The sequence below is a fragment of the Aspergillus nomiae genome, assembly GCF_001204775.2.
Source record: "Aspergillus nomiae NRRL 13137 chromosome Unknown contig00348, whole genome shotgun sequence".
In the NCBI taxonomy this organism is placed as follows: Eukaryota; Fungi; Ascomycota; class Eurotiomycetes; order Eurotiales; family Aspergillaceae; genus Aspergillus; species Aspergillus nomiae.
Window position 1 is genome coordinate 15,107 of NW_015378403.1, and position 20,407 is coordinate 35,513.

The window sequence follows — 20,407 nt, forward strand, 5'->3', positions numbered from 1 at the left end:
TCTAATATACGGGAATTGAGACTTGATGGCACAATTTTACCAGGACAACATATATGGTTCTTGGAGATGGCCGAGAATGTATGCTATAGGAGTTACCTTTAGTTTACAGATGGTATCGAGTCATATATGTCACCAACATGTAGAACGGATTAAAGAACCCTGACCTGGGCGCTATCTACGATCCAACGTCTGCACAACCTATCTTGAGTGTCACCGAAATTAAAACCTACATACATTATCCCATCCTGTTCAAAGATAGTATGCTCTTTATGTTTCGTTCGTGTGGAACCCTTCCTACCAAGAGTGGGTCCTATCAGGAAACCTACCAGCATTGGAGGTGCGCATTTATTTACGCAGAGCGGTTGGTTATAAATTGACTAGAACACCTAAAAACCGATAGACAAGGTTTCGAACGTACCCTGTCGCATTCAACCCAGTGCATCCTCATTCTAGACCGCTCTGTTGTGGCTTAAGGTCCATTGAGAGTGTTGGGACTAGGATAGGGCGACTTACTCGGGTGTACTCATTTATTGAGCGACATGCCTTTCAGCCGCAGCCAGAACATATGATATTCCCTGTAGTTTTACAGGCTTTCGCCCTGGGTGAAAGTAAAATCAATACGACACGTTCATGGACGTTGATTGCGGATGTTTCATTTTCAGCCCCCATGGGCGACATGGCATCGTGTACTCTGCTCACCGGTGAGATTAGGCTTCCTTGTCCCAGTTATGAGCGCATCCAAGGTGATAACCGCGAAGGACACTATGTCATCTTTGATATGGTATGCTGAGACAACTGGTCGGAGTTCAGTATTACCCTGTTTTATATTGTCCGTAAATGCGGCGTAGGACCGGGCAGAAGAGTATTTCGCGGCAATTGATAATATATTCCCTGATACCCCATGAACCTGTACGAACAGAGGGTTCACTTACGCTAGCCAAGAATATTCCAAAGTGTTGTATAAGTTTTCGGATCGCACGGTCAAGATTAGCGTAGCTGACCAACAAGACTCAAATCAATGCAAGGGTCGTTCCCGCTGCAGTCTCTATGGGACCAGCGATATGACAGCTAAAGTGGTCACGTTATACGAATGTAACCTAATTTTCCATTGGCTTAGTATACCCTGTACCACCACTTGTGGCTGATTGACATGCCTCCAAGCCCTATTCGACGGATCTACGACGTCACGACGCAAGGGAGGCGATAGATTGCTGAGCCGCAGGAATGCCAAGAAGGTGTATCTCGTGTTTCCAAGAAGAGAATGCCAAAGTATTGGATGTGCATGTGTGTAACGTGATACGTCTACACTTTGAAATGGATGGTATGCCTTGAATATTCACATCCTGAACTGCGACATAGCAATGGCTAGATCGAGCGTTTCATGCAGCTTCATGCGAGCTACCCTCCCTAGTCGACGTGTATGAGCTAAGTGTCCTTTCTTGGGCTAGTCTGGCTCGTAAATTTGAGTGACTCGTATACGCCGGACTCTTATTTTAGCCAAATGTTACTGGTTTTATGTCGGTTTGCTATTACTGGACATCCATGTCTCAGCCACCATGGGTGAAAGAGCATATTGATTGGATATAGATACGTGTAATATGGGAAGCCACATGAGGGAATTTCCAGATAGGTTGGAGCTGTGAGGTCTTGCTTGTTGTAGACGGATCTGTATGGAAAGGAATGGACATAAATAAGCAACAGCCATCCTTCTTCAAATCTAGTCAAATCAGTCCAACGCAAGTTGACAAGAGTACCTCAAAGCTGAAGTCCAAAAGCTTCCTGCCCCAGTTACATTCTTCAAAATGATCAACTCCATTGCCTTCATTGCCCTTCTATTCTCCACAGCAATCGCTTCCCAACCCCAACCGAGCTTTTGCCTCGGACCTGCTCCACTCAAGCCCCCTCCATCATCAACATTCTCGACGCCGCAAACCCCAACACTGCCTACCCGGGCCAGCAATTTACCCTCGAACGCAGCGGCTCTCCACTGAAAGACAACAAGATCTCAGTGGTGACCTTCTCCAACATCCCCGCCGGCGCTACCGGCTGTCGCCTCGAAATCGAGCTTCCCGCACTGAGCGAAGGCCAAATCGCTCCGAGCGACACCCAGGCCGACGTCTGGTCTGCGGACCCAGTAGACGGCAGTTCAGTCCCGACGTATAGCCATCCACCACATAAAAGAGAAATGGTGGCGACGTACATCTTCCCCAAGGGACCCACCACACAGTCTGCCCACACGGTATTGGCCTCCAATACTTGCTCAACTACCATGAGCTGGCTGGTGCAGTTGAGTGAATGGCAGAAATCGGCTGGAAGCGTCAACTTCCAGAACTCGGTTGGTAATGGCGCGGATATCGGCTTCACGTTGGTCTACAACTGTTGATTCGTGGTTGAGGATCGTATTGTGTGAGCACTGAGCGTTACTGGTGTGATCCGGGTGTTGCTCACTGAGTCCCTCCCTCTTCTTTACTTGTATGCGGTCGTTGTACACGTTTTCTGTCGTCTACTTGTGTATTTTTGTTTGGTCAAGAATAGCAAGCGCTTGCTGTTGGTTGTAGTCACTCATTTGGCTTTAGCTCTTTGACAATTTAGCTGTTTTGATTCGTCGTACTAGCTTGACGCATTAGCGAAACTCAGTATCTTTGTTCAGATGTAGCCAGGCATGGTATCTGTAGTGAAAACGACATGTCCTTAATGATTATCCATAGATTCGCTCCTTTGTAGACTCATCCTTTTTACTTGGTACTCCTCTTGTGTGCCATCAACTGTATTTGTTTGGGAATTCAAAATCAGCAGCTGGCGGACCAGGCTTGGTGGAGTTCGAGAGAGGATATGGATAGCCTCGGTGGCAGGAATCAATTTCTCATGGACCACATCTTAGCAGAGAAGCCATACATCAGTATGTGTGCCTCGATGACCTTTAGCAACAAAAGTGGATAACTAAACAATAGTTAGAGCTTGACTATCTCGGTGTTCACCCCGGGAACAATGAAAAGGGAATCACCACGGCGCTTGTTGCCAGCGGGATCAAGTACGCTGAACAGGCTGGAGTTCCCGTTTCACCGTTGCTTTCAATGCCGGACAAGGGATTTACGCGCGACTTGGGTTTCAGGAAGTCGATAGAGTTATTTAGGATGATTCGAAGTTTGGCGGGCCTGATGAAGATGCAGCGTACTTCATGATATATGATGTTCCTAGGAATGTGTGAGCTCGAGCTGTGGTTTAGGGATATTACCTTGCTACTTTGATGAGTACATCAGCCTTGCCTTAGTAGTATTATTCTTATTCATGGTTTGATACAGACAGTGTGGGTACGGCTGCGGACTTCGGAGAGACTGAATCTCACTACACTTATCGTGGCTGTGCTGGGTTATCTAAGAAGAATGCACAAGCATTGTCTATTAATTATTGTAAATTAACGGACTAACTACTTACTATTCGGCTAGAAGCTTGACAGTCTTGCGATATATGTACGAGTCGAATTTAGCCGCTCATACTACATCCAGTATCAGTCCAGTTTGTGGGGATTCCCGCGCAGAAGTTTAACAGCCGTTGTAGGAGCTCTCACAGAAGCTAAAAGTGGCCCATTGGTGTACTCTCAAGTGCATGGGCATGCGGCCGGAGTCAAAGCCTGGTGACTGATGACTTGAGCTGAAGTGTGTACGTACACAAGTGGACCTTTAACCTGTAAACTACCGCTAACTCTGAATCATCAGGAATGTGGAGCTGATTTGTATGCGGACTTCCCCGATGGCCACAGGAAAGCTCCCGAAAGTTTGGTAAGTACACTGCAGAATTCCAGAAGTCCAAGTCCTCACCGTACACCTTCTTCTGAAAGTCGAAGTCAAAGAACCCCGAATACTCCGGGCTTGCTGCTGGTGAATATTCCGCGAGGCAGCTTTGTAAATCAAACAAGAATGTCTCGAGATACAAGGCAGCGGTTCATGACTGAACTTCCTCATCAAGAAAATAACGATCGACCTTTTCCATGCCAGTATGCCGAGTCTTGCAAGAGCGGCATAACTGGCGCAGGTTTCGCTGTGGATCTCCACCATGGCTTTGTCTTAGTTTGCGACCGGCTGGATGCGGTACCTCCCAAGGATATTCCAAAAGGAGCCGGAGTAGGAACGCTGATCGCTGTAGCAATCTGGCGGCCTTGTTCCGCTTAAGTTCAACATAGCCCTGAAGATCATACTAGTCAACCACGCTATTCAGCCCTGACTTGGTAGGATACTGCCCAATATTGGTTCTAGAAGCCAACGGTTTCCCGGGTTTTCGCCGGCACTATAGATGCCTAGCGGGGCTCCACTAGTGACCATCAGCGGATAATTGGCAACGACAGGCGGTTAAAGAGCCTGACATTAATTCCGAGGCTTTACATCTGAGGGGACTCTGCCACCGTAAAGGTGTTAGAAATAGGGTAAGAATGGTATTGTATAGTTTGCAAGACTAGTATACTTGTGTATCCCTCTGACAACCTGCCTACACCTCTCATTTCAAGACAATAGCATCAGGGTTGCATAACCTGGCGGTTATATTAAACCGTGTTATATGACCTCACTGTGGACCCATCTTGTCCCGCAGTGACTCCGCATTTAGGGGATGCTCTCCTTGGCCTATGTGCTATTCTTTCTCGGGTTTCAATAACTAAGACAAGCCACTCATAACTATGAGCGGGGGAGTATTCTTCGTAGAACTCCGTCGACTAATATGTTGAGGGCAATATAGCGGTCGTCGGGCTCTCCCCGGCCAACAGATCGATGTCAGAAGCGGTGATGGAGAACAATGTGGTAATGATCGTCCGAGAATGAGGGACTCTGAAACAAGTTTATATAGCACCAGGATTAGCTACCAATCGGACACTAGTCATCAGAAACACAGGGCCACCGATGCAATATGCTGAAAGATCGTGATGTCAACTTGTTTCTTAGCGTAAAACATGTCTCGCCCAAAATAGCATTCTCGCGTTATATAACGAGGCCAATCCACGTTTTGCATCGAGGTCACTCATCCAGCAAACTCTCATTCAATCTACCTGCAAAGTCTTTCCAACCTTCTTTCTCAAACCCGCCATCGTCACAATGAAGTTCTCCATTGCTGCTGTTGCCGGTCTCCTCAGTGCCGTTAGCGCTGCTTCTCTCCCACCTGCCTTCACCCTCGTTGCTGAGGGTGGCCTCACTGTCCTGACTGATAGAGGTACATTACTTTTACGTTGGCGACATATCTAACCGATCCACTAACACCTTGCAGAATACCTCTACTTCGGCGGCAACGGCACCGACGCCAACAAGGAAATCGCCATCTGTAAGCCCCTCAGCAGCCCTACCGATATAACGATAACATAACTAATCTTCTCACTTAGTCCATGCCACTCCCGACACCGGCGCCGTCTCCTTCACTGCCAAGGACTCGACCCCTACCGGCTGGCAGAACATGTACATCATCGAGAAGGACACGGCTCCCGTCGGTTTCACCCGTCCTCACTCCGGTGCCATCCCCGAGGGCGCCACCACCATCGGCTTCGACGTTGACGACAAGGGTCTCTTCGCCCACGGCGGTAACGCTTACTTCGCCGTCGAGGGCTACGGCGACAACCCCGTAAAGACCGTCTACTGGTACGGTCGCCACAGCTCTACCTACCGCGCGGCCAACCTCTACGTTAAGGAGTGCAAGGGCTGCTAAACAGGTCGTCCGGAACGGTATCCGTCGTGGACATCCGCCAGGCCGGGTTCATCAGGCGGAGTCGTTTTGATTCGGTGAATTTATTGCTGGCGCTATATTCGATTTCTCATTCTACTTAATACATTAGTATATTTGATTCAAATTACATATATTCACTCCTTTTGCATTTTTCAACTGAAGGCAGATTCGACCGTTACACTTGAATAATCTATAGTTTTCAACAATAAACTTGTCAGGAATTGGGCGAAATCTTGTGCTGTGAAGAATTAAGTCGTATGCTTCATAGAAGCGCTGTTATGTAGTATATCCGGGCTGGAGAACTCGCGATGTATCTGATACCTTTGATATTGCAAGGACTTAAAACAGCGATGATATAATACATACTTCGCGATATATTGACACTATCTCTGTCGCTGTTGTCCATGATATCAACGGAAACATCTCTCTAGTACACATTTCCACAACACTTGCGCATCCTAGAGTTAGTTGAGATATCCTGATGAAGTCAGTCCTCAACCGAAAGAAAAAGGTTTTGTTCTATCAGGAAGCTATCAGTGCTCATAAGATCCGATTTAGGCTGTTCTAGATATATATATATATGCTGGCAATGGGACGATGAGAGAACACAGGGCAAATTATATATTACTGTGTGGACAGAGCATCTACTCTGTTACCTATTGAATGCAACATAGGATGAAGGTCCTAGGATAATATAGATTCTTGAACAGTAGTACCCTCTTCCAGTAAATCCACCACGTCACAATCCTAATACAGGCTCGCCAACACTGCGGCGATGGACCTCGGTCAAAAACAGTCTTGGCAAAAAGGAGGTATCCACAGATCCACTCCGAACATCCCGGAAGCAGAATAAAAACAGCAAAAAGCAATGACCAGACTGGGGCTCGATCCCAGGACCTTATCGGTGTTAACGATACGTGATAACCAACTACACCATCCGGCCAATTGTATGGTAGACGGTGTGCTGTTTTGTAATATCAGAGACAATAATAAACTAAGCTTGTTTCCAATCTGCCATACATCACGGATTCTAGAGTTCCAAAACAAGTCCTTAGGTATAGGAGTACAAAGAGGATATCCTTTGCTCTCGGATGGTTTTTACAGTTTTTGCTGTACTTGGCTTCAGCGTAGGGGTACGTTATTGGTGGTTAAAAAGCAATATATATAAACGCGTAGCTTGTCTCAACGCTTTCTACATTTTGATCTGTGGCTTCTATGACTATAAACTGATATTGGATGGTGTCCGGGCAAAGTACTTCCACAATCCAGGTAATCGGCAGTTAATTTATCAATACAAAGATCATATAACTTCGAGAAAAGAAGGGCGACTGTAAAAAGAATACTATCTCCCGCTAAGCGCACCGGAAGCCCACATTCTAAAAGCCATGCGCCATGTCTCATATAAACCATCCGCAATCAGTTCAAGGGTCTTATAGATATGGGAACTTATGAGAACCATGCCACCAATCGTCTTGCGATTCACTCGAACAGATTACAACTCCCCAACCCTCCGTCAAAGCATGGTAAGGGGTTACTATAGCTGGGTTAAAATCGCTCAAGGAATACGGAATACCAAGGAAGGAAACGGTGCTAAGGGGTCAAAAGATACTGAGAATTGGCCTGAGGCCAAATCTTCCAGACTGAAATGATCAGGACTTTAATGGTCTTCACATCAGGTCTAGACCGTGCTACACCTTCTTACTTGGCAGTCATGGTTGGTGGAGTTACTTCACTCTAAGTGATACAACTATCGCACCCATTGGTTCGGTACAACCTTAGGATTCTAAATTGCTATAGGTGCGTTAAGGTGTGGGTATAGCATGGCCACTCAATACTCTGAAGTCAAGTTTATCTCGACTCGTGCACGGGGGCATGGAGAGTACAACTGGACGAATCTTCACCTTCACCATGGATCTCATCCGGGCCAGCGACAAAGTAAACAAGATTACTGAACATATAATAAACACCAGCAATAACGTCCATCCTATAGACCCCATTAGTGGAGATATTCCAGGAACAATCCCACTCGGCTACAGAGTCGATCATGCAAGTACCAGTCACAATGCATCGGGGCTCTACACAGCCACAAACTACCGTCTAGCGCTGGTTTAAGTCCGGGAGTACCGAGCTTCGGCAATGCAATTCGTGCAGAAAGTGGAGGACTGGAAGCAGTCGTGCTCCGCCGCCAAGAAGCTGGGCAGGGTTAGTCTGCATTCCGGAGATTGCGGGTTTCCGCGACTTGGATATGGCTGGCGTGGTGGATGTATCGCCATGATTGGAGGAACGAATTGCACTCGCTCTTGATACTGGACCGGGCAGCTTCAGGTTGAGACATGGAGGTTTGTTAAGTGGCTCTCTATCAAGTCGCCCTTTTCGCCGCCGGCGAATTGCCAGTATGGGATTAGGGTTCGAGAGTGATGGACATGGTTATATAAAGGTCGAGTGCCTTCGTACGAGCTTTTTCAATCTTCGCAGAGACTCAAACTCCAGAGAGCAATCAGGTGTGGTTAGCCATGTTGTCTCGCATTGCCCTTCTTCCTGCGTTCCTCCCTGTGGCTTTGGCCTGTTTGGGCTACGAGGGCGGTGTTCCCACGCCCACAGCCCATTACTCCAACAGTGCGGTGATTGAGATTGCAGCCGGCGAGGTCTTCGACGCCGGCTGGGCCAAGTACGACCGCGGGTCTGGTGCCTGCGGTGGCCAAACAGAGGGAGACTGGAAGGATGCGGTTTTCTACCTCCACTCCGGCGCTACCCTGAAGAACGTCATCATTGGTGCCGACCAAGCCGAGGGTGTTCACTGCGATGGAGCTTGTACCCTTGAATTTGTCTGGTTCGAGGATGTCTGCGAAGATGCCATCAGCATCGTATGCCCCCGGCCGACCCTACATTCCGGCTCGCTGCTAACAATAACCCCAGAAAAACGACAAGGAAGGAGACCAGACCTGGATTATCGGCGGTGGAGCATACCACGCCGATGACAAGGTTGTCCAGCACAATGGCTGCGGTACTGTGAACGTAAGATGCCCTTATCCCTACCATACTCGATTGAAACCAAGACTAACGATCATAGATTATCAACTTCTACGCCGAAGACTACGGCAAGGTGTACCGGTCTTGCGGAAACTGCTCCAGCCAGTGCAAGCGGAACGTCTATGTTGAGGGAACCACTGCCCGTGATGGTGGCGAGGTTGTTGGTATTAACCAGAGCTTTGGAGATACTGCTACTCTGGTCAATGTCTGCACTGATGCTGATCATCCCTGTGTTCTGTACGATGGCTGTGAGGGTGATTGCGAGCCGAGCAAGGTTGGATACTGCTCTGGTTAAAGGGTCTGTGGGCTGCAGAGTTGGATTAACATAATGAGGAGGGGGTACGTGCGGTGTAAATATGTTCAAGGTTGACTACTGTACTTCGTATGGCCCTTTCTATCGTCTCAATTGTGTACATTCAGCCCAATGTAATGGAAAGATGGTGATGTTTCGGGTATTCGTAGCCCAAACCAGTATCCTTAATCTTTACCATGAGATAATCCAATGACATTTGACTCGTTATTGCTCCTGCAAAGGTATACACTAACAAATATGAGTAATCCTCACAAGTTTATTAATATAGATTATGGCTATGCTCGAATACCAAGACCCCAGTACTTCAATTCAATGGGTAAAAGTCCAAAGTTTGTAAGTGTACCTTAGCCTCGACTTGGCTCCACCACTAGTGAGGTCCAGGCATAAGACTGCTTGGCGTTTCCTGGGGATAAGGGTGGGTGACTATATCCCATCACATATTAAATGCTTATTGAGCAGCAACCTAGCTTTGCCTTGCCATGAACTATGATTCTCAAAAACGGTAGAAAGCTCTCTTAGTAGGAAAGCGGGCGAGTTATCTGCACTCTTCTCTCATAGTCCATGCGTTACCTGAGTGCTGCGCTCCATACGCGTGGGCTACAACGTACGGCTGCGGACTCGACATACATATTGAATTCGACTAGGACATGATGTAGGTAGATTGCGATTTATACGACAGGGAGAGCGTGGGATACCGCTGATCAAGCAATACGGAGGCTACGATACGGGTAGGAAAGGGACTTGAGAGGTCAGTTGTGCTTATTGCTAGTCTTCACCTCGAAAGGAACAATGCTGCGTCCAATTCAATCGATCCTAGCGTTCATCCATATCATCCCAACGTTCGGCCTTCCCGACAATTCTCAAACCAGTTTAAAAAATATATAAGGCCGAATTAGCGCTATAAAGACGGCAAGTAGCAATGTGCTACCCTGCGACGTCTGGGTGGGGGTGGGGCATGCGCAGATCTACCATAATCTGGTGTATGGGGTCGTAGACAGTGTCGTCAGTTCGTTCCACTTGGAGCTCTGTCATCCGGGCGAACCCTGGAGTCAATTTTATGGCTCTGGCCAATGCATATCCTTGGCCGAATATTTTCACCAGCATCCGGCAGGCATAAAAAAGACGTCTATCTCCCCCGACATAGGGTTGTGTTGAGTACTTGAGGGAATGACAAGTCAGCGGTGTGACCCAAGCGTAAAGCACTGGGGTATGCCTACCCGTCCCAGATTATCGATATGGTAGAAATAAAAGTCCCGGGCATCTGTATAGAGGCCGTAGATTTCCGCATTTCGACCAGCGGCTTTCCGAAGATGATAAACCAACGCTGTTGCCATTAGCCAGGAATGAAAAGTAAATGGACATAGGCTGGGTAATCAGCATACACATAGCTGCAAGTGGCGCCGCGAATCGGACTTCATCTATGGCCTTTGGCGTGATGATGATTAAGAGCATGTCGGTGTTGGCCTTGAACCCGTACCACAGCACATAGTCAACCTGGCACTGGAGTCGATATCGCGTGTCCCCCACGGTGACGTCTGCCCGGATTGTTTGATTGGCCTCCGGAAGGACCATCGTTAGAAGTGGCTCTGCATCTGGAAAACCCAGGGAATCTACGATCTTTCTTCCTGCTTCCCGCTGAACTATATTGACTAAGAATGGGATCCTACTCAGCCAAAGGTCTAAGGTGGGTTGGAACCTGTCGCCGCCTGGATAGGGCATTTGTCCTGCAGCACTTTGTATTAGCTGGGGACGTAGTTTACACCAAAGATAGTCGACTCACCTGCTTCAGCTACGAGACGATTTATGTTATCCGCTACATCTAGATACCAGGGTTCTCCCTGGACATCTGGTATGAAACGATAGGAGAGCCTCAGGGACCGCAGGAAAGAAGTGACAATTTTGCGCGACTCTGGTTGGGCTGTGATGTTTCGGTATGGCACCCCATCCCTTAATTCAAGTACTGTAAACTCGCCGTAAGCCCTCTTTAGATAGCTTCCTACCGGGTGACGGATAAGTCCAGGGAAGAGCACATGCAGGTTGTCGACCATGCGCTCAGCCGCACGCCCAACCGCCATCCGAACATTGTGGCCAACAGTTCGAGCACCGCTGGCAAGATTCTGTCTAGAATCGTGGACAAAGCCTCGAGTGCGGGTGATAGTTCTTCGTGCACGCTCAGCGAGTTTTGGTGTTCTAGCCTCACCAGTGTTGCGGCCGGGCTCCATGGCTACTATAACGAGCGCAGGTCTGAACTCGATTTCGAATCCCTCGTTGTTCAAGCTCCTGTTTCTTGAGAGCAGTTCCCTGTCCTCTCAGTATGCGGTGGCAGAGAATCTGGATGGTATGTCGATTGGGATGTACGGTCTGACTGTTCGAAGCTGTAAGATCTTGAATAAATATAAAGATGATATAGTAAATTGGTAGTGATATTGGGTATAGTAGCAGTAGTAGTAGTTGTTGTTTGTGCTGTGTAGTATTGATTGAACTCATCTGGACCAGCTGAACGACGTGCCTTCTATCTCAAATTCATTTCTTCTGCCCATGGTTGCCCCTTCCCAATTCATATACCATCCAACTGACGAAAAGGACATATATGTCTTAGTCTTTTAGCTTCTTACACCTTTGCTTACAGCTTCATATTCCTAGAGTTGAATACGCCGTATGTCTCGGCTACCGGAGGAGCTAGGAACAGGGGTACAAATAGACCACTAGGTACCTGAAGCTCCTGCATTCGGACCGACTGCAACTAATATAAGTCTATCATTAAACATGTATTCAACGACGAAGATCCTTGGGATAGACACTACAGCACAATGCACAAGAAGCTGCGAGAGACCACTAGTTCAGCAACCAGGCTCCAAATGGAACAAAGGACTGGACTATGGTACGTACCTTTAGGACCTCGGTGGGTACCATCGCTTATATATGAACCTTAGACTATATGTCATGGCGTAGTCGCACCTTCTCTTGAAGGCCCACTATCTGTACATGCGTCTCCATCGATCAAGTGCGCTGTACTCACACCTGACATCTCCACACTCAAACGGCCACTGATCGATCTTTCACTACCGTCAATATCGCAAATGTCGCTCCTTATTTCGCCAGGCATATCCTCATCTTCAACCTGTATGGAGGCCAGGCGGATTGTCAGGAGCATCAGTGCCTGGAAATGAGCGGCGACATGTTGGGCAACCATGTCGCCTACCTCTGTGTGGGCTGGGACAGTCAAATGCTCGGAATCTTCATCTTCACTAGAGCTGCTAGAGGAGATGTCGATAGAGCAATGCGGCATGGCATGATGGCTGTCATAAGTTATCCTAGCGCTTTTGTTACTTGTTCCCCTTGACGGCTCCCGAGTACGCTTTGCACAACGATGCAGAAAAGGTTTTATTCGCTGCGTTTGGGAGCTATTTTCTACCACTCTGTAGCCGCATAGGAGACATACGTCACAGGGCCGTGGGAGTGATGTCTCACTTAGCCACGATAGGCTCTCGAGTTGAGCAGCCGTGAACTCCGGGCAATGAAGTTCCTTGCTATGACTCGAGAAAGCCTCTGAGCTACTGAAGACATCATTGTGACAGTCGCATACAGCGCAAATCCACGACGGCTTTTTATATATCTCTCGATGCCAGCGCCGGCTATGGCTAATCATATGATTCTGCCAGTCATTAAAAGTCGCGAAAGACGGGTATCGTTCGTAACACTCCTCGAATATGCACAAGTATGGTTTCAGGTCACGGTCCACATGATTCCTAATATCGGTTAACAGTTGGGCGCATGGAGCATTTGGTTGGGATATATCTTACTGCCAATTTCTTCCATCCAGGGTTTTCTCATCCAGAGGCTCTGAACACCAGTCACAGGCAACGATGTTAGTTCCATCCCTTTCGGGTGGGGAAGGATATTCGACTAGTCTAAGATGGATGGACCAAGCTTGGTCTGGCTGACTGTGGCTTAATGAACCTGAAAGCATCGGTTTAAGTTGACCAGTATTCGTGGAAGATAGGTTGGATAGGGAAATAGCCTTCACTCCACGCTGTAGAGCTCTCTGTTCTCCGTCTTCATTTGATATTGAATGATGTCCCTCTATCTCATCTTGTATTGGTGGAGGCCTCGCTTTGCTGCATTGCTGCTCATCGTCAATCGTCAGCATAGGGGACGAGTTCTTGTCGCGCGGAGTCTGGAATGCCTGCTGGCGAGGCTTAGTGTTTTTCATGGCAGCATATCGCTCAGTCATAGACTCGCTCAGGTGGCGTTGGAGACGTTGATGAGCATTTGGATACAAGGTTCGAATGCATAGCGAGGCCAGCCCCATGAAGCTCTCTAAATGTGGATCGCCAACAAAGGTTGGGAATCGGGGAGTGAGACGTCCAAAGGTGGAATCTCGTATTCCAGCTTCCAGCCGATAAAGCTCATCGAGTGATCCATTGACTGCCTTTAAAGCTGCAGTATCTATAGACTTGGTTCTGAACTGGTTCTCGGTGGGTTCGGTCTCTGTGGGACGCGTGGCATTCCTGTCAACGGTATCTGATTGTCTGACTGATATTTATGTTAGCATTTATTATCTTTCCTTCTCGAGCTATAGACGCGGTACTTACGATTTACTAGATCCCTTTGGAGAATTGTCAACGTTTGAACAATGACATCACGGATATCAAGCCTCTGTCTTAACCGCCAGTCAAGGCATTGGTTTGGCCGGGCGAATACCTTCAGACCGACAGTCCACGCTCTGAACCGTGTTTGGAAATCCAGGAGAACTGGCTGAAGTGCTGCATTTCTGACCACTTTATCAAAGAGATCTTCACACTGCACAGGCAAGTCATATATCAAATGATGGTTGTCATCCGGTACGTCCATGATGAACAGTGGTTTAAATCAATATTAAGTTGTGAATTTACACTGGTGACGGTGCTTGGTGAGACTGAAGGAGTAGGTGGGGTGGCAGGAAATAGCGACGTTTTATGTTGTACTGCATGTTTAGGGCGCACGAGATATGACTTGGACCTCAGCCTGACAAAGGACCGTCTCAATGAGCCTGAGACGTTCCTTAACAAGGTGAATCCTGACAGTTAACCCTCACACGTTTACTTCCACCACTTGTTCCCGGTAATGGCATTCTTGCTGGAATGTGAAGACTGGCGTGTGCTCCAAACCATAGCAGGGCTCCTCGAGGAAGGAAAGGCATACTGTGAGCCTAGTGCGCTAACAGTGCCTGGATGGAGTCAAGACCTTCAGCAGCTGTTTTGGGTCGAGCTACGGGGGATCCTGGCCTACAGAGAACGAGACCCTATTTGCCGATGGCTCTCTTCCACAACTGTCAAGCCAAACTGAGCAATGTGTGTGTGTCCTGTTGAGCAGACTTGGCAACTGTAGGCGTGTAACAGTACATGCCGAGGGCGTAGCAGAAACATGCGAATACAAAGGATCTGCGTATCCGTTTTTGCAAGGCCTTGTAAGCTTTCTCCAAACATCAACGGGGATATTGAACTTGGCCGGTGGTCCAGATTCCGTACTGCTGGAGCTTCCAAGAGGTATCAGCCAGGCTGAACAATATCTGTACACTGTGATGGAATGCAATCGACTCATCAGGGAACTTTTTCAAGCGCCTACCGTGCGGCACGGAGCAAGCGGTCAGCCAATTTTCACCGTCAAAGGTCCTATGTGGAGCGATACCCGACACAGAGACAAAGCCATAACGGTGTTTCGCAGTCTCTTTGAGCGACTACGATGTGGGACACAGCACGAGATCTTGCTCAAAGTTCCAGATAATAGTCTGCCTCGGCATGTTCAACAGGAACTATACCTGTTGCTCCCATCCTGCGCACAACCGGGCGAATGGCAAGCAGCATACTGCGACTTGTCCGAGTAAGCATCATATACTCATCCGATGTTCTGGTCACTAACAACGACCGACAGATATAATTATGACATCAACACGATCAACAACCTCTGCCACCACGTCGAAAGGGATCGCCTGGAAGGGCATGTATTGCAACTTTACGTTCGGTCTGACAAGCTTATGGATCGATGGACTGGGGGGCATACATTGGATCTCAAAGCGTGTTCAAAAAGATCACTCGATGAGCTGGTCAAGAGTGGTGCTTTCCAAACCGATTATCCCGGCTCTATTTTCTCACCAATTGGATCACCACCATTACCGTCCATGTACAGCCTGCAGGACAGGCGGCAGCTTGCCCTAAGACTAGGGTATTGTCTCTTAGACTTCTATGATTCCAACATGAACTCCAACACCATCTACATATTCTTCCCGCCCAACAAAAGTGTTCAGAAGGCGTTGACATGTCTGTCATTCTCATCGAACCTTCCTGTTTCAGCTGAGTCTCGTGTGTTCAAAACGGGAAACGCCGTTCTCCTTTCTTTTGCCAAACTCTTGCTCGAGATCGATTACGGGAGATGCATTCAGTTCGATGTTTCAAGCAATCCGGACCAAAACCTCCCTGGCTGGGTGCAGCTTAACGAGCGCGTGGATAACACAGGTCGAAGGTACCCCTATTTCAAGGCGGTAAAGGGGTGTTTCTGTGTCCATAAGCAAATCTCCAGCTGGTTACGGCGTGATAACTTTGATGCTTTCGAGGAAGACTTGACGGTACAATACTGTAGCGGCGGAGCAGAGAAAGCGACGTAATAATAATAATGGCAATGGTGATAATATTACAACAAGAGGAGCGGTTGGGAATGCAAGTCGGAAAAATGGGCGCAGCAGCGGGCACAGAGACAGAGGCGAAGGCGGGGCTGGAATGTGCATGAGACAATAATCTCTGTTAATCTGAGGAAATCTAATAGCGAGACAACACAGCAAGTAAGGGTGACTTGCAACAGACTAGTGTGTAGAACAGCGTTAATCAAACCAGCCAATATGTCGTAAGCGATTCATTTCTAATGGAGACATTTTCAGTTCGTCATGTCGTGACCACGAAGGAATCTGTTGCCATCAGAACCAATATCTTTCACAATGCTCCTCGGCGCTTTATACAGCACCAGAAAAGATTCTAATCTCATTGGTTCACAATGGATTTTATCAACACGATCAGCAGCGCCAATTGCCAAGGCCAATCGGAAGCTTTAGTTTGACTACCACGCAAAAGGCGGGACCCACAAAATAAATGGATGCTGCAAGGACAGAAAGAACAAAGAAAGAGATGGCCTTTCTCATCAGATATTGATATGGCGTAGATGGTGTGGCCTCATGCCGTATCGTATTTTTTGTCGATATTCTTAGGGTGCCTGATTTCTAAGCCTTGCTTGGGGTTTGGCAAATATTGCACACAACCTATCAAGCGATTATCCCCCAGGCCCTTAGCCATTGCCTTACTATTTACACGGGCCAATAATAACAGGTCAATAATCAGTAAATTATCAATATTCCTGAGTGGGGTAAGAAGGGGGAGAGACACTCTTGTGGTAACACGACGATTCAGGTGGGGCAGGGGGAAAGAGGCACATTTATCTACGTCTTCATCAGGTAGGTCAAGAATTGTCGGATCAAAACCGTAGACCGCGAGTACTCTTTCGGACATTCAACTAGAATTCAAATTTCCTGGCTCGATGCCTCAAACTTGTGATCCTGCCATAGTTTGCGCTGAAAACATAGCCACGTTGTCTTTATTTCATAGTATCCCCGTTCCACCAATATCCAACAAAGTTGGCCTTGCACCACCCGATAACGAGCCATACTCCTTATCTTTTGGCCGAGAGCGTAAGCTAGCCGGGACGCTGGCATTCCTTGCGCATATCAAGGATGATGCTGAACACATTCCCGCCGTGTGTATTGAGGAAGACTTGGACTCATGTGCCTTAAACGTGATCCTGGCTGTTAACAAGGCTAAAGTCCATGATGGAGACGGTGTGATTCATCGTGTCCAACAAGGGTTTGAGGGTATTTTCAAAGTTCTTGCGAGAATTTCTAGTGGTAAGTGACCAATCATTGTCTCTTTCAGACGCTGACAATACCAGAATCAGATGAGTCACTTAATATTAAAGACCAGATTCTTTCCATGGTCGTCTCAATGTGTTCATGTCGCATCCTCTCCCGCCTGCGACTAAGCCCTACAGGAAGGAAACCGCTGAAACGATCAATCAAGGATACGCTTGACGAAGCAGCGATGGCCTTTGCGAGGATTGATCGGCGTAAACTGGAAGATAGAAGTCTCCTAATAAGCATGGAACTATTGGCATCCAAAGTCAAGGAAGCTAGAAAACTTGTCGACTCGTGGTCTCGATATCAGGTCACCCCGCGGCTAGTAGATCTTGTGCATGGCATTTATCAAATATACCAGGTCGAGCAGCTTCCGGTAATAGTCAACCTTATACCGAATCGCGATATGAGTCCCAGTGCAAGAGAAAGCTTTCTGAATATCGTCGGTAAAGTCTCTCAATATCGAAATGCCGCAAGATTCTTGTATCGGACTGCGAAAACGTTTCCATTGGCTCGAAAAATGAGGACGGTACCTGTTCACCTATCGCAGGACGCATTTAGTACGCCTTCACTTGACGGATACACACCAGACTTGTTGTCCAAAGTTGTAGAGGGAAGCCCCAAGGGCAAACAGCCGCAGATTTTTAAAGAAATATGCCGCGCTCTGGACTTGGGTGAGCAAAGGGCTACTGACCAGTTCTCCCGTCAAGTTAAAAAGAGTATAAAAGAGGCGAAGATCCATGCCGAGGTTCAAATCATCACATATTGCGAACTGCGATCGCCAGCGTCACTTCCGCGAGTGATCTGCTCGAGCAAAGATGCTTGCTTTCTTTGCAACTTGTTCATCCAGGTATACAAGAAGATATATACACCCCGGTCCCATGGACGGCTATATCCTGGATGGCGGCTACCTCGGGTACCACAGCTGAGAGAACTGGAGCAACGATTTTGCCAATCACTAGAGGATATATTGAGAGAGAGCCGCACTGCGCTTCTGTCGGCTGGCCGGAAAACCCTCTACCCATGCCCTAATGAAAGTACCCTCTTCACACTCGGGGTGTCTGGGACAACAGTAAACATCACGCCGTCGAAATTAAACCAAATAGCACAACCTGGTCTGGCGAAGCACAGGCGGGCGACCGTTCCACTGAATTTAAGCCATTGTGATACTCACAGTACGGATAAATTTGTGAAGCCAGAAGTCAGCGACTCGGATTCTACTTCATCTCGTCCGCGGTATTTCTGTCCAGAGCAGCAAAAAGCCGGGTCTAGGAGTGATGTAGCATTGCTTCAAGGCTCAAAAAAGCTAGATTCCATCGGTCCCAAAGAAACATCAGAGTTTTACTGTGCAGGCTCTTTGGAGATGCAAGTTGAGTGCATCGCAGATTTTGCAAGTTTTAAATACTCCATTGAGTGGCTCAACTACGAAGAAGCTATAAAGGCTCGAGAAAAAGGTGTTTCATTACCACTCATTGATGCAGAATACATTGAGGGAGAAGTTACTCTATGTCACAGTAATACATTGTACATCAGCATGAGGGATACAGTTTTGAAGATCTGTTGGAGTAGAGAAGAGGAATAATTATTTCCATCTGAATCCGGTGACAATGGGGAATGTCGCATCACAGCTTTGGCGAGAGTTTGTCGGGCGGTCTAGAGCACTTACTAGTTTAGTTGTCTTTGACCCATGGATCACTTACGGTTCAGACATATAATTTGCAACAGAGAATATATTGTAGAGAGAAGTGACTCGGACTATCGTCCCACGACACTTTACTGATAGAGACAAGTGGGGGGGAAACTTAGAGAATAGAGAATGAAATGCACACTCACTGCTGGAACGACTTTACCTGATCACTTGTGCAGCATTTCCGCCCTGAAATTCTCTAGATGGTTGGACTATGCCCGGTGCAATCTGCGGCAAATATTAATCTTCCTAAATCACCTTATCCAAATAAGCAGTCTCAGCGACACCACTCTTTCGCATCTAAACATCCCAGGGTAGTGTATTGTGTCCCAACCTCCTTTTTACTTTCTTATACTTTTCAGGAATTCCACGATCCCAGCTCTCCCACTCCACAAGCTCGTCTCTAGCTTTTTGCAATTGACTTTCTTTTTCCTGACAGCTAGCCTCCAACTCATCGACCTTAATTTGAAGCCCATCAATCTGCTCCTCCAAAGATTGGGCCCCAGTTTCGCTCGCCGTAATTCGCCTGACTAGTTTGTGCGACAAATCCGTCGGAAATTCTCCCCCTTCCTCTAAAAGCTTCGTGAGCTTTTCAGTTGCCAGCTCAGTATACTTCAGTGCAACATATTGAGATAACAGTTTTCGAGCTGGATTATCCTGTAGCTGTGCGCTAGGTGTTGAGTCGTAGATGAGGCGGATAGCATCTGCTAGGTACGGAAATAGTGAGTATTTATGCGTATCGACGATCAAGAGAACTTGTGTTAGGCGTTGTAACGCAAAGCCCTCAAGGTCGGGGATGAGAAAACGATGTGCAAAACAATACACTTTCGCATGGAGCAGGATATCGACGGCAGGGTTATTTTCTGCCTTTTGGAGTTTTCTTTTCGTAATACCGCCCGCAGCAGTCTGGGAAGTCTCTGCTGGTAAACCAACTCGGAGGCACCGGCTCAAGGGAGTTAGAGGCCTATCGAGCGTTGGTGTATCTGCAGATCCAGTATTAAAGGGCGGGGGTTCTGCAACGACAGATATGGGCTCGACGCTGGTGTTGACTGTGGATTAAATTAGCGGACCACCTCCCTTGCAACTTTGCCATGCCTACCTTTGGTATCATCAGTATTCAAATATATGCCATGCTGATCAGACGCTGAGTCAGGTACACAATAGTCTTGTGTGTAAAGGTAGCTTAAAACACATTCGATTGTTTGTTCATCAAAATCAGTCCAGTCCAAGGGCCCGCCGGCCCCATTCTCCTTCCATGGGCCACTAACTCGAGCATTCAACGCTGACGTGTTGCACCATGACAAGGCTCCAGGGTGCACAAAGTAGGACCTCTTGCCACTTCCTACAATGACCTGGATTGGGTGCTCCCTGAATATTCTTATCCACTTCAGCTACCTGTACGATTTGGGCGAGAAAGATTTACCTTGCATACTCATGGGGCCTTGGACATGCCGCCATCTTCAACAAGGGATTAAAACAGTGGTTGGAAGGCTGATCGACAAAGTAGAGAGAACGCGTCAAAGAACTAAAGAAGGTGCTAAAGGAAAGAGATACAGGAACAAATATCTGACCAGGTTTTCCCTCTAGCAGTGAACACATTCTAGGACATAATGCCGCAATACCTACAGGGTATATTTACCCCGCCCTGGGAGGAAAGCAAGGGTGCCCAACCATGCCAGGATTGTTGGCAGATAAAGGGTGCGAGAAGAATACCATACAGCGTGCCATGTCCACTTTTCTTTAA

General features: G+C 47.6%; 7 protein-coding genes across 7 annotated transcripts; 4 read left to right on the forward strand and 3 right to left on the reverse strand.

Annotated features, from left to right (window-relative positions):
• Positions 1-728: 728 nt before the first annotated feature.
• ANOM_009417 (uncharacterized protein) lies at positions 729-2,383 on the forward strand (the record flags this gene model as incomplete). The annotated part of the gene is made up of 2 exons (XM_015554673.1): positions 729-781; positions 1,846-2,383. 2 exons carry the CDS (start codon positions 729-731, stop codon positions 2,381-2,383), a joined length of 591 nt encoding a protein of 196 aa, XP_015403330.1.
• Positions 2,384-5,081: 2,698 nt separating this feature from the next.
• ANOM_009418 (uncharacterized protein) lies at positions 5,082-5,682 on the forward strand (the record flags this gene model as incomplete). Its single annotated transcript, XM_015554674.1, has 3 exons — positions 5,082-5,196; positions 5,251-5,304; positions 5,363-5,682. The coding sequence occupies 3 exons, from the start codon at positions 5,082-5,084 to the stop codon at positions 5,680-5,682; spliced, it is 489 nt and encodes a 162-aa protein (XP_015403329.1).
• A 2,456-nt stretch (positions 5,683-8,138) lies between these two features.
• On the forward strand, positions 8,139-9,025 carry ANOM_009419 (pectate lyase; the record flags this gene model as incomplete). The annotated part of the gene is made up of 3 exons (XM_015554675.1): positions 8,139-8,564; positions 8,617-8,715; positions 8,771-9,025. The coding sequence occupies exons 1-3, from the start codon at positions 8,214-8,216 to the stop codon at positions 9,023-9,025; spliced, it is 705 nt and encodes a 234-aa protein (XP_015403328.1). The 5' UTR covers positions 8,139-8,213.
• Positions 9,026-9,967: 942 nt separating this feature from the next.
• ANOM_009420 (uncharacterized protein) lies at positions 9,968-11,265 on the reverse strand (the record flags this gene model as incomplete). Its single annotated transcript, XM_015554676.1, has 4 exons — positions 9,968-10,201; positions 10,261-10,367; positions 10,426-10,767; positions 10,824-11,265. 4 exons carry the CDS (start codon positions 11,263-11,265, stop codon positions 9,968-9,970), a joined length of 1,125 nt encoding a protein of 374 aa, XP_015403326.1.
• A 719-nt stretch (positions 11,266-11,984) lies between these two features.
• Positions 11,985-13,897, reverse strand: ANOM_009421 (uncharacterized protein; the record flags this gene model as incomplete). The annotated part of the gene is made up of 3 exons (XM_015554677.1): positions 11,985-12,792; positions 12,847-13,579; positions 13,639-13,897. The coding sequence occupies 3 exons, from the start codon at positions 13,895-13,897 to the stop codon at positions 11,985-11,987; spliced, it is 1,800 nt and encodes a 599-aa protein (XP_015403327.1).
• A 2,709-nt stretch (positions 13,898-16,606) lies between these two features.
• On the forward strand, positions 16,607-18,558 carry ANOM_009422 (nucleic acid/nucleotide deaminase domain-containing protein; the record flags this gene model as incomplete). Its single annotated transcript, XM_015554678.1, has 2 exons — positions 16,607-16,970; positions 17,015-18,558. 2 exons carry the CDS (start codon positions 16,607-16,609, stop codon positions 18,556-18,558), a joined length of 1,908 nt encoding a protein of 635 aa, XP_015403324.1.
• Positions 18,559-18,963: 405 nt separating this feature from the next.
• Positions 18,964-20,054, reverse strand: ANOM_009423 (uncharacterized protein; the record flags this gene model as incomplete). The annotated part of the gene is made up of 2 exons (XM_015554679.1): positions 18,964-19,712; positions 19,763-20,054. Coding segments are annotated over 2 exons (1,041 nt in total), but the record flags the coding sequence as incomplete, so codon positions are not given.
• Positions 20,055-20,407: the final 353 nt, after the last annotated feature.